General features: G+C 44.8%; 2 protein-coding genes across 2 annotated transcripts in view; both read left to right on the top strand.

The window, feature by feature from the left end:
- Positions 1 to 5,304, top strand: part of LOC129117029 (cilia- and flagella-associated protein 77-like) — a 16,088-nt gene extending 10,784 nt beyond the window's left edge. Inside the window, 2 exon segments of the mRNA XM_054627614.1 lie at positions 5,141 to 5,194; positions 5,196 to 5,304. Coding sequence (XP_054483589.1) covers positions 5,141 to 5,194; positions 5,196 to 5,264 — 123 coding nt within the window. The 3' untranslated portion in view covers positions 5,265 to 5,304.
- Positions 5,305 to 10,206: 4,902 nt separating this feature from the next.
- LOC129117030 (barH-like 1 homeobox protein) lies at positions 10,207 to 12,518 on the top strand. The gene is made up of 2 exons (XM_054627615.1): positions 10,207 to 10,389; positions 11,910 to 12,518. Exons 1-2 carry the CDS (start codon positions 10,214 to 10,216, stop codon positions 12,103 to 12,105), a joined length of 372 nt encoding a protein of 123 aa, XP_054483590.1. The 5' UTR covers positions 10,207 to 10,213; the 3' UTR covers positions 12,106 to 12,518.
- Positions 12,519 to 13,492: the final 974 nt, after the last annotated feature.

The raw sequence follows: 13,492 nt of genomic DNA on the forward strand, positions 1-13,492 counted from the left end.
ACTGGTTCGGTGCCACCGGTGCCTCATTTTGAGGAGGTTGACTTGGATAGTGAGGAACAGAGCGAGCCTAAGAAACAGCAGGCTCCTGTGGCTGCGGAGAACCTGAGCAGTTCTCAGTCTGCAGGCACTGAAGCAGCTTCCACAAGTTGTACAGGCAGAGATCCCACTGTGATCACCAATGAAGGAAAGGGTATGTTAAGTAGTCAGGCATCCTGTGAAGGGGAGGACATGGAGTATGACTCTGAGTCAGATACAGTATCTAGCATAGGTGAAGCTTCCAATAGGAACACAGATCTCTATTCTTTGGAGGAAATCAATCATTTTCTGGATGTGACATTTAAAAAGTCTGTTAGACTGAATGACTACTTCAGTGACACTGAAAAGTTCATCAGATCGGTTAATGTACTGAAAAGATTGGTCGGTTTTGACCTCTTGGATGAAAAGAAACGCTTTCGCCTCAAAAAGCATATTACAATTCTGAGGAAAGCGAGAAAAGGTAAAACTGCTAAGAAGACTAAAAAGTAACATGATCATGTACCACACGGTGTTTTTCCTCTTTTATTGTTTCTTGCTTTGTTCATTGTATCTGTTTCTCTTCTCTGACCGCTATGCAGAGCCTTAAAATAGGGTCTTTGAACATCAATGGTGGAGGGAGAGACAGACACAAAAGGGCATTAATCTCTGAAGTCGCCACTCAAAAAAGGGTTGATGTGCTGTTTTTGCAGGAGACTCATACTAATCCAGCAGACGAGATAGATTGGGGTTTATGGTGGGAGGGTTCATGTACCCTTAGTCATGGCACCAACCTTAGTGCAGGGGTAGCTGTTCTGTTCAGAAAAGATGCCAATGTAAAGGTTCTATCCTCTACTGAGGTGGTGAAGGGCAGGTTTTTGATAGTCAGGGCAGAAATAGAGGGCTCTGTGTTCTGCTTTGCTAACATTTATGCCCCAAATCGAGGAACAGAAAGAGTGGGTTTTTTCGCCCTGCTGGAAAGTGAGGTGGGGAATTACCAGCATGATCATTTCATCTTTGGCGGGGATTTTAATTGTACCCTGGATTTTACTATAGACAGGACAAGTGAAGAACCCCACCCACAGTCATCCCAGAGCCTTAGCGGTGTCATCGCACACCTGGATCTGTTGGACACATGGAGGGTAAAACACCCCCAATCCAGACAATACACATGGGTGAGGGTCCGCAATAACAGGGTAAGTGCAGCTAGACTAGATAGGATCTACGTTTCCAAAAGTCTCAGCTCTAGATTAATCAAAAGTTACATAAGTCCAGTTGGCTTCACTGACCATCACTATGTCAGCGTAGATTTGGTCATTTCGCCAGGTGAAAGGGTGCGGTCCTACTGGTCTTTTAACAGTAAACTTCTGCAGGACCGTACTTTCTGCAAAAGCTTTGAGAATTTTTGGCAGCAGTGGAAATCTAGGAAAGCAGATTTTGTTTCTTTGAAGCTGTGGTGGGAAGTTGGCAAGGCCCAAATTCGTGTTTTTTGCCAGCAATATACCTCTCACTCGACTGCTAGGATAAAGGCAGCAATTCAGGAGCTTGAAGTCAGTATTAGGAACATTGAAAAGGGGTCACACAGGGTTTTGGATCCCACCACGGGTCATCGGCTGCAGGAGAAGAGATTGGAGTTGAGCTCCCTCCTGCAGGAGAGAGTGAAGGGAGCTCTTGTCAGGTCTCGCTTCCTCCAGCTAAAGGATATGGATGCCCCAAGCTCTTTCTTCTTCAATCTGGAGAGATCGGTGGCACAGAGGAAGCAGATGACCTGCCTTAAGCTTCCTGGAGGCAGAGTGACTACCAGTCCGGGTGAGATGAGGACCCATGCGATGGATTTCTACGCGGACCTCTTTGGGGCAGAGCAGTGTAGCATGGAGTGCCGTGAGGAGCTCCTGGAGGGACTTCCTCAACTCATCCCAGGAGAGAAAGCTGCTCTGGACTCTGAGCTGACTCTGGACGAGTTGACAGCCGCTGTCAATCAGATGGCATCAGGGCGGGCACCAGGGATTGATGGTCTCTCCACTGACTTTTACAAGCGGTTCTGGAATATCCTTGGACATGATTTACATGGGGTTTTATTGGAATGTTTCAGAACAGGATCGCTTCCTGTCTCGTGTCAGCGAGCTGTGCTTTCCCTGCTTCCCAAGAAAGGAGACCTGGCCTTACTTAAGAACTGGAGGCCGGTTGCTCTCCTTTGCACGGACTATAAGGTGCTTTCCAGAGCCCTATCCAACAGACTTAAGGACATCCTGGGAATACTTGTACATACAGACCAAAGTTATTGTGTACCTGATAGGAAAATTATGGACAACATTTTCCTTATTCGAGATATTATTGATGTGTGTAGATCCCATAATGTTGATTTTGGTATTGTTTCTTTGGACCAGGAGAAGGCCTTTGATAGGGTGGATCACACTTATTTGTTTTCTGCACTTAAGGCTTTTGGTATAGGTGATGGTTTTCTGGCCTGGATTGGTTTATTGTATAGTGGTGCTCAATGTATGGTAAGGATGGGGGCAGGGCTGAGTCGGCCAATCCCTGTTCAGCGAGGGATAAGACAGGGTTGTCCTATCTCCGGTCAATTATATAGCCTAGCTATTGAGCCCTTGCTGTGCATGTTGAGAGGTCGGCTCAGTGGTCTCTCACTGCCGGGGTCCATTAATCTTGATCGTCCACTTACTGTTTCTGCGTATGCAGACGATGTTAATATTTTTGTCTCCAGCCAGGGGGATGTTCAGTGTTTGCAGGATACCCTGTCCCTGTTTGAAAAGGCCTCATCTGCTCGGGTGAACTGGGCAAAGAGTGAAGCCTTATTGGTGGGACAGTGGAGGTCTCAGGCAGTGCCCAGTCTGCCTGAAGGTCTTGAGTGGGGGAAGGAAGGCCTGAAAGTGTTGGGAGTATTTTTGGGCACTGAGGGGTTTCAAAACAAGAACTGGGAGGGCGTTAAGGAGAAAGTGGGCGCTCGTTTGTCTAGATGGAAATGGGTGCTACCCCAGCTGTCGTTTAGGGGAAGAGTTCTGGTGGCCAATAACCTGGTCGCCTCGACTCTTTGGCATAGGCTGATTGCTCTGACGCCACCGAGAGGCCTGATGGAGGACGTTCAGCGAGTCATCCTGGACTTTTTCTGGTCTGGCCGGCACTGGGTCCGGGCAGCAGCACTCTACCTGCCTGTGGCTGAAGGGGGCAGGGACTGATTAACATCCAGGCAAAAATTGCATCTTTTAGACTTCAGACTGCACAAAGGCTGCTGGAAAATTGCGGGCCAAGCTGGTTTGACGTAGCTCGTTTGCTGCTGAAGAGAGCTGGGCGATTGGGCTACGATAAACAGCTTTTCCTTCTACAGCTTGAGGATGTGGACTTAACTGGACTGACACCTTTCTACAGCTCGGTATTGCAGGCATGGCAGATTTTTAAGGTTGCACGTGCCACAAATGAGACTCCGGGCATGTGGTTGTTTGAGGAACCTTTGTTTTATAATGACCTCATAAGGACTCAAACACTGCAATCTGCCAGCCTGCGAGCCTGTCTTAGAGAGGCTAGCTGCACCAAGCTGGGCCATCTGATGAAGATGACGGCAACATCTGTGGACGCCTTGAAAGAGAGAAGTAACATCACCTCCATCAGGTTGATCAGCAGAGTTGTGGAGGAAGTCTGTGCTGCCCTGCAACAACCTCTGAGAGAATTTGCAAAAGACCGCACTTTGTGTGACCAGTGGAGCGAAGAGGGAGAGTACAGTTTCCCGCTCTGTATATCACCCCAGTTGTGGGGGAGTGGCAGGAGGGAGGAGGTCAGCTGCTGTCTCTCACAACCCCACACCTGGAGATTTTTCAGGCTGCAGGGAAGAAGGATTTGTACCAAATCTGCTCCAAGGTTTTGAACCTGCGCTCTTTGGCAGGCTTGCAGGAGTCGAGGTGGACAGATTTTTTTGGTCCAGACGTTTCCCCGAAAGGCAGCTGGCGGTCTTTGTACAAGCTGCCCGTTGAAAAACGGACAGCAGACCTCCAGTGGAGGATTGTACATGGAGCAATAGCTACCAATAGGTACAGAGCACACCTGGATCCAGAGCAGGGGGTGGAGTGTATTTTCTGCTCCCAGATTGAGACCCTGGTGCATTTATTCGTTCAGTGTCCTCGGCTGACAGTATTGTTTGAGCTTTTAAAAAAGTGGTTTCAGGGTCTAGGGGAGAATTTTTCTTTTGATTTGGTTATTTTTGGCCCAAAGTACTGTGCTCAGAAGAAGAATGTACACACATTGGTGAACTTTATATCGGGTTCTGCCAAATTGGCCATCTGGCTAACACGCAGGAACCGGGTTCAGAGTATCGGTAGTGTGGAGCCGGTGCTGGTTCTGAAGGGCCTGTTGAAGGCCCGACTGAGGGTGGAACATGCCTATTATCAAATGATGGACGATATGCAGGGCTTCAGTCACATATGGGCTGTTGGAGGGGTTTTATGCTCTGTGGGGGGTGAAGGAGAGCTGAATGTAAGCTTCTGACTACAGAAACACGTTTTTTTTGTTTGTTGTATTTTAGGGATGTTTCTGTTTTGTTTTTGTTTTGTTGTTTTGTTGTTTTTTTTGCATTGCTGAAGTGATGATGTGACAGTGATCTGGTTTCTCCTTGCAGTTGTGCAATAAAGGGATTTTAAAAAAAACCTCTCTCCTCTCTCCTCTCTCCTCTCTCTCCTCTCTCCTCTCTCCTCCTCTCTCCTCTCTCCTCTCTCTCCTCTCTCCTCTCCCTCTCTCTCTCTCTCTCCTCTCTCTCTCTCTCTCCTCTCTCTCCTCTCTCCTCTCTCCTCCTCTCTCCTCTCTCTCCTCCTCTCTCCTCTCTCTCTCCTCTCCTCTCTCCTCTCTCCCTCTCTCCTCCTCTCTCTCTCCCTCTCTCTCTCTCTCTCTCCTCTCCTCTCCTCTCCTCTCCTCTCTCTCCTCTCTCTCTCTCCCTCTCTCCTCTCCTCTCTCTCCTCTCTCCCTCTCTCTCTCTCTCCTCCCTCTCCTCCTCCTCCTCCTCTCTCTCTCCTCTCTCCCCTCCTCCTCTCTCTCCTCTCCTCTCCCTCTCCTCTCCTCTCCCTCTCCTCTCTCCCTCTCTCCTCTCTCCTCCCTCTCTCCTCTCTCCCTCCTCTCTCCTCCTCAGGTTGCTCCTGCTGTGGACACCTTCAGGGACCAGGAGGCTCGTCTGCGGGGCGTTCAGGGCCCATCAGTCAGACTCTGTGTCCAGGAGAGGAGTTCATGGTCTGGGGACGTACAGTCTGGACTGACCGGAGGAAACGTTCAGCATTAATACAAATAAAACACGTTCACCACCCTTCCTGCTGTTCTCCATCTGTGACCCCAGAACCAGAACTACTCTAGACCAGAACCAGCACTAACTATAGACCAGAACCAGAACTACTCTAGACCAGAACCAGAACTACTCTAGACCAGAACCAGAGCTACTCTAGACCAGAACCAGAACTACTCTAGACCAGAACCAGAGCTACTCTAGACCAGAACCAGAACTACTCTAGACCAGAACCAGAGCTAACTATAGACCTGAACCAGAGCTAACTATAGACCAGAACCAGAACTACTCTAGACCAGAACCAGAGCTACTCTAGACCAGAACCAGAGCTAACTATAGACCACAACCAGAACTAACTATAGACCAGAACCAGAGCTAACTATAGACCTGAACCAGTCCTAACTATAGACCTGAACCAGTCCTAACTATAGACCAGAACCAGTCCTAACTATAGACCTGAACCAGTCCTAACTATAGACCTGAACCAGTCCTAACTATAGACCTGAACCAGTCCTAACTATAAACCTGAACCAGCCCTAACTATAGACCTGAACCAGCCCAGTCCTAACTATAGACCTGAACCAGCCCTAACTATAAACCTGAACCAGCTCTAACTCTAGACCTGAACCAGTCCTAACTATAGACCTGAACCAGCCCTAACTATAGACCTGAACCAGTCCTAACTATAAACCTGAACCAGCCCTAACTATAGACCTGAACCAGTCCTAACTATAGACCTGAACCAGTCCTAACTATAGACCTGAACCAGCCCTAACTATAGACCTGAACCAGTCCTAACTATAAACCTGAACCAGAACTACTCTAGACCTGAACCAGTCCTAACTATAAACCTGAACCAGTCCTAACTATAAACCTGAACCAGTCCTAACTATAGACCTGAACCAGTCCTAACTATAAACCTGAACCAGCCCCAACTATAAACCTGAACCAGTCCTAACTATAGACCTGAACCAGTCCTAACTATAAACCTGAACCAGTCCTAACTATAGACCTGAACCAGTCCTAACTATAAACCTGAACCAGTCCTAACTATAGACCTGAACCAGTCCTAACTATAGACCTGAACCAGTCCTAACTATAAGCTGGTTCTGGTTCCTGTTCAACTCTTTTGTTCATGTTGTAAACTCATAACTGGATATTTAAAGTCTTTAGGAGCAAAACTTGTTTATTATTTATTGAATCGATCATCAGATAATAAACAGTAAACAAGAAGCTTTAAGAGAATAAAGAGAATAAAAATACCAGAAACACAACGTCCTCATTTAAACACACACAGTTTCAGCTGAAGGAGCAGATTAATAAATCCTTACATCCTTTTTTCTTCACATCACACAACAAACCTCTCTCTCTCTGTCTCTGTCTCTCTGTCTCTCTCTCTCTCTCTCTCTCTCTCTCTCTCTCTCTCTCTGTCTCTCTCTCTCTCTCTCTCTCTCTCTCTCTCTCTCTCTCTCTCTCTCTCTCTCTCTCTCTCTCTCTCTCTCCTCTCTCTCTCTCTCTCTCTCTCTCTCTGTCTCTCTCTCTGTCTCTCTCTCTCTCTCCCTCTCTCTCTCTCTCTCTCTCTCTCTCTCTCTCTCTCTCTCTCTCTCTCTCTCTCTCTCTCTCTCTCTCTCTCTGTCTCTCTCTGTCTGTCTCTCTCTCTCTCTCTCTCTCTCTCTCTCTCTCTCTCTCTCTCTCTCTCTCTCTCTCTCTCTCTCTCTCTCTCTCTCTCTCTCTCTCTCTCTCTGTCTCTCTCTCTCTCTCTCTCTCTCTCTCTCTCTCTCTCTCTCTCTCTCTCTCTCTCTCTCTCTCTGTCTCTCTCTCTCTCTCTCTCTCTCTCTCTCTCCTCTCTCTCTCTCTCTCTCTCTCTCTCTCTCTGTCTCTCTCTCTCTCTCTCTCTCTCTCTCTCTCTGTCTCTCTCTCTCTCTCTCTCTCTCTCTCTCTCTCTCTCTCTCTCTCTCTCTGTCTCTCTCTCTCTCTGTCTCTCTCTCTGTCTCTCTCTCTCTCTCTCTCTCTCTCTCTCTCTCTCTCTCTCTCTCTCTCTCTCTCTCTCTCTCTCTCTCTCTCTGTCTGTCTCTCTCTCTCTCTCTCTGTCTCTCTCTCTCTCTCTCTCTCTCTCTCTCTCTCTCTCTCTCTCTCTCTCTCTCTCTCTCTCTCTCTCTCTCTCTCTCTCTCTCTCTCTCTCTCTCTCTCTCTCTCTGCTGATGATGATTATTGGATCAATAATCATCATCAGCAGTTTAACAGTTTCACTTTTATTTTGTGAGTCCCATCTTATGTGACGTCACAGTGGAACAGTTCTTGCTGAACACCTGACTGAGTCCTCAGCTCACCTGAGTCCAGCTCACCTGAGTCCTCAAACTCACCTGAGTCCAGCTCACCTGAGTCCAGCTCACCTGAGTCCGGACGGAGATGGAGGTTTCTTCCTCCGGAGGCTCCGGGTTCCGCATCGACTCTCTGCTCTCCCGGGCAGACCCTCCGGAGCTCAGAGAGCCTGCTCCCCGGCACGGAGAGCCTGCTCCCCGGCACGGAGAGCCTGCTCCCCGGCACGGAGAGCCTGCTCCCCGGCACGGAGAGCCTGCTCCCGGCACGGAGAGCCTGCTCCCCGGCACGGAGAGCCTGCTCCCCGGCACAGAGAGCCTGCTCCCCGGCTGCAGCAGCTCCAGCCCCGCGGCTCCTCCTTCCTCATCCGGGACATCTTAGCGGACTGCCCGCCCTGCTCCGACCCGGGACTGGTCTACTCAGACCCGGGACTGGTCTACTCCGACCGACCCGGGTCGGGTCCTCGGAAGACTTCCAGGATGAGAGTGTGAGCGGCTGTGACGGTGAGAGAAAGTGATCTCATATCTAATGTCAGATATATTCATAATAATAATAATTATTATTATAATAATAATTATTATAATAATTATTATTATAATAATTATAATAATAATAATGATAATAATAATTTGCAAATATAAATGAATTTACCCTCAAGTCATATTAATTGAGGCATTAATGTGAATTGATGTGTTCATCAATAATAATTTCACACATTCAGCTCAAAGTGATCCTTTGTTTATTTATATTCATACGATTTTAAAAGTTTCAGTAGTTTATTACACGTTCATCTTTCTTCGTTTAATAAGGTTTAATAAGGTTTAATAAGGTTTAATGTGGTTTAATAATGGTTTAATAAGGTTTAATAAGGTTTAATGTGGTTTATATGGTTTAATAAGGTTTAATAAGGTTTAATAAGGTTTAATGTGGTTTAATGTGGTTTAATGTGGTTTAATAAGGTTTAATGTGGTTTAATAAGGTTTAATGTGGTTTAATGTGGTTTAATGTGGTTTAATAAGGTTTAATAAGGTTTAATAAGGTTTAATATGGTTTAATAAGGTTTAATGTGGTTTAATAAGGTTTAATATGGTTTAATAAGGTTTAATAAGGTTTAATGTGGTTTAATGTGGTTTAATAAGGTTTAATAAGGTTTAATGTGGTTTAATATGGTTTTGATAAGGTTTAATAAGGTTTAATGTGGTTTAATGTGGTTTAATAAGGTTTAATGTGGTTTAATGTGGTTTAATAAGGTTTAATGTGGTTTAATAAGGTTTAATAAGGTTTAATGTGGTTTAATAAGGTTTAATGTGGTTTAATAAGGTTTAATAAGGTTTAATAAGGTTTAATATGGTTTAATAAGGTTTAATGTGGTTTAATGTGGTTTAATAAGGTTTAATAAGGTTTAATAAGGTTTAATGTGGTTTAATGTGGTTTAATAAGGTTTAATGTGGTTTTTAAGGTTTAATAAGGTTTAATGTGGTTTAATAAGGTTTAATAAGGTTTAATGTGGTTTAATAAGGTTTAATGTGGTGGTTTTAAGGTTTAATAAGGTTTAATGTGGTTTATAAGGTTTAATGTGGTTTATGGTTTAATGTGGTTTAATATGGTTTATGGTTTAATGTGGTTTTATGGTTTAATGTGGTTTAATGTGGTTTAATAAGGTTTAATGTGGTTTAATATGGTTTATGGTTTAATGTGGTTTAATAAGGTTTAATGTGGTTTAATAAGGTTTAATAAGGTTTAATGTGGTTTATGGTTTAATGTGGTTTAATGTGGTTTATGGTTTAATGTGGTTTAATATGGTTTATGGTTTAATGTGGTTTATGGTTTAATGTGGTTTAATATGGTTTATGGTTTAATGTGGTTTATGGTTTAATGTGGTTTAATGTGGTTTATGGTTTAATGTGGTTTAATGTGGTTTAATATGGTTTATGGTTTAATGTGGTTTAATAAGGTTTAATGTGGTTTATGGTTTAATGTGGTTTATGGTTTAATGTGGTTTATGGTTTAATGTGGTTTATGGTTTAATGTGGTTTATGGTTTAATATGGTTTATGGTTTAATGTGGTTTAATGTGGTTTATGGTTTAATGTGGTTTAATGTGGTTTAATGACAGAAATAAAGGTTTTGATAATAAATAAAAGATGAACAGTGTGATGAGGATGAGATTAAACAGTTTGAACCTGGTGATGAATCTAAATGTGTCATTGAAGGTAAATCTGTTCATAAAATCCTCTTCTGATCCATTTAATGTACAAACTGAACCTTTGGGGGTCTCTGTGAGACCTGGAACCAGGTCTGGATAAAGCCTGACCCCGCTATGACCTCACCGTGGGGCGTTCAAGGCCCCTTGAGGTCTGCAGCACGCGTTAACATTCAGTCTCCTTCAGTTCAGAGTGATGTGAGACAACAAGGAGACTTACTTCAATGATTCATCTCTTTGTATTGATCACATTTATTTACTGAATGTTTTCACTTCAGATCATTTTTAAAAACAGATTCAGGTCCAGCAGACATCCAGAGACCAGTAATAATAAACTCCTGATGGTCTGATGTGATGTCATTTCTACCTGTCAATCACTCAGGGGGCGGGGCCTCAGACCCGCTGATGGAACATCTGAAGAAACCTCGTAAAGCTCGGACGGCGTTCAGCGACCAGCAGCTGTCGAAGCTGGAAGGAAGCTTCCAGAACCAGAAGTACCTGAGTGTCCAGGACCGCATGGAGCTGGCTGCCTCACTGCAGCTCAGCGACACCCAGGTCAAGACCTGGTACCAGAACAGGAGGTAAGAGACACAAGACCTGGTCCCAGAACAGGAGGTAAGAGACACAAGACCTGGTACCAGAACAGGAGGTAACAAACACAAGACCTGGTCCCAGAACAGGAGGTAACAAACACAAGACCTGGTCCCAGAACAGGAGGTAAGAGACACAAGACCTGGTCCCAGAACAGGAGGTAACAAACACAAGACCTGGTCCCAGAACAGGAGGTAACAAACACAAGACCTGGTCCCAGAACAGGAGGTAAGAGACACAAGACCTGGTCCCAGAACAGGAGGTAACAAACACAAGACCTGGTCCCAGAACAGGAGGTAACAAACACAAGACCTGGTCCCAGAACAGGAGGTAAGAGACACAAGACCTGGTCCCAGAACAGGAGGTAAGAGACACAAGACCTGGTCCCAGAACAGGAGGTAAGAGACACAAGACCTGGTCCCAGAACAGGAGGTAAGAAACACAAGACCTGGTCCCAGAACAGGAGGTAAGAAACACAAGACCTGGTCCCAGAACAGGAGGTAAGAGACACAAGACCTGGTCCCAGAACAGGAGGTAAGAAACACAAGACCTGGTCCCAGAACAGGAGGTAAGAACACAAGACCTGGTCCCAGAACAGGAGGTAAGAAACACAAGACCTGGTCCCAGAACAGGAGGTAAGAAACACAAGAACCAGAACAGGAGGTAAGAGACACAAGACCTGGTCCCAGAACAGGAGGTAAGAGACACAAGACCTGGTCCCAGAACAGGAGGTAACAAACACAAGACCTGGTCCCAGAACAGGAGGTAAGAGACACAAGACCTGGTCCCAGAACAGGAGGTAAGAGACACAAGACCTGGTCCCAGAACAGGAGGTAAGAAACACAAGACCTGGTCCCAGAACAGGAGGTAAGAGACACAAGACCTGGTCCCAGAACAGGAGGTAAGAGACACAAGACCTGGTCCCAGAACAGGAGGTAAGAGACACAAGACCTGGTCCCAGAACAGGAGGTAAGAGACACAAGACCTGGTCCCAGAACAGGAGGTAAGAAACACAAGACCTGGTCCCAGAACAGGAGGTAAGGGTTAGGGTTAGACCTAATAATGAATGCAGGAACAAAACATGGAGCTTTTAGTTCAGAATCACAGCACTGATTTATTATTTATTGATCCTTATTGCTCCGCCCTCACAGAGAATCCTGTCCTGTGATTGGCCGGATCGTCTGATGAGTCATTTGGACAATTTGAGTCAAAGATCTCAACTTAAAACACATTTTATTTCTTTCAAGATTTTTTTGGGTCAAACAGAGAAAAAATGTATTTGCTTTTTTGGATTTAAAAAAATTATATTTTAAAAATGTTTTAAATGTGAACTTCTACGTAAATAAATGAAGCTGATATTTTATCTTTTGAGCAGAAGAAAATAAGGAGAACGTCGACGATAAGAACTATAAAACAGTTCAGAGATCCTCTCATGTTGTTGTTGTTACATTATTGTAAACATGAAGATGATTATTGGTCATTAATGTAACGAGCGGGTTTCCTCCGTCAGAACCAAGTGGAAGCGGCAGTCGGCCGTCGGGCTGGAGCTGCTGGCCGGAGCCGGACGGATGTTCCTGCCAGCTCACTTCCTGTTCCCTCATGCCCCGCCCACACCGGACCTCTACCTGTACCGAAGCCCCGCCCACCACCCGGTCCAGTCCCTGCTGCCTCGAGTCCTGACCCACAGCGGACCACACCCCCACTGACACCGGCGCACTGGGAGCACTGGTTTCTACTGGACGCCGTGGAGACAAACAAGCGTTTGATTATTGAACAGAAGCTTTATTGATCGTCTGAAACACGGCTGTCCTCTCCGGTTCTGATGCTGTTTCAGGACCTGACGCCGTCTGGAGGGACCAGGTCCTGGAACTAAATCTGGATCCTGGTCTGGATCCGATACTGGATACAGGTTCAGGTACTTTCAAGTTCTTGAGGCAACGGCATGGCTCATGATTGGTTGAGCAGATGTGACATCACAACAAAAGTAAACAGCGTCTGATTGGTGCGTCTGAGAGGATCCAGACCACCAGACCCGTAACGGAACCACCGACATGTTTTGATCCACGACGGACCAGAAGATCAAACAAACAAACTAAAGAATATCTGAGAACGAGACGAGAAGACGACGAAGTTCAGTTTTTACATTTTCCAGAAATATGTAAATAATTGTTGATGTTTGTGTTTTAAATGTTACTGATTAAAGAAAGTGAGAAAGAACTGAAGAGTCCGGTCCCGCCTGCTTTTATGGACTGTTTTGGCCCTTTAAGGGTTTTGATTGGACTCATCCAGTCCTTGTTCTGGTTTCATGGGGTTTGGACTCAGGAGGACGGGTTCTGGTCTCTGACAGGTCCTGGTCTTCACTGGGACTCTGGTACTGGTCTTCACTGGGACTCTGGTACTGGTCCTGGTCTTCACTGGGACTCTGGTACTGGTCCTGGTCTCATGACCTCTAGCAGCTGATTGTTCCAGATGTTCACTTGAAAAAAAGACATGAACTAAGAGAACCTGAACTAACCAGAGAAGGTTTATTGATTATTGATCATGACGTCTGATAGATCATTTCATTAGGTTTGTTTCTGTCCAATCAGACGGCTGAACATTTGATTCAGATTAACAAAGCGATTAACTGATGAAATATTGTTATTATCAGAGACCAGAACATTTTATCTTTAAGAGAATTATTCAACCGACTGAACGACTTTAAAACATTTAAAGTTTTTTATTTTATTTTATTTAAATGTGTTGAGAAACTTCATCTGATGGAAATGAAGAATCTTAAACATCTGATCTGAGGTCAGCAGGACCAGCAACTATGTGTTTGTTAGTATTTAAGATAAGATAAGATAAGATAAGATAATCCTTTATTAGTCCCGCAGCGGGAAATTTGCAGGCTTACAGCAGCATAGAGTTAAAGTGCACACAAGAGACATAGTAAAGAAAGACAAGATAAAAATAAAAATGAAAATAAAAAGTAAAAATAAAATAAAAAAACAAGTATTATAAATAAGCAATAAAAACAGTAGAAAAACACAATAACTGAAATATAATATTTACAGACAGAAAAAAACTATATTAACCATTATTAACCATTAT

The sequence above is a fragment of the Anoplopoma fimbria genome, unplaced genomic scaffold (assembly GCF_027596085.1).
Source record: "Anoplopoma fimbria isolate UVic2021 breed Golden Eagle Sablefish unplaced genomic scaffold, Afim_UVic_2022 Un_contig_9955_pilon_pilon, whole genome shotgun sequence".
Taxonomy (NCBI): Eukaryota; Metazoa; Chordata; class Actinopteri; order Perciformes; family Anoplopomatidae; genus Anoplopoma; species Anoplopoma fimbria.

What these genes read in the sequence shown, in the direction of transcription:
- LOC129117030 (XM_054627615.1), top strand. Translation starts at nt 10,214, where the DNA reads ATGGAACATCTGAAGAAACCTCGTAAAGCTCGGACGGCGTTCAGCGAC. An exon ending in ACCTGGTACCAGAACAGGAG is followed by an intron (nt 10,390 to 11,909) that starts GTAAGAGACACA and finishes TTCCTCCGTCAG; the next exon opens with AACCAAGTGGAAGCGGCAGT.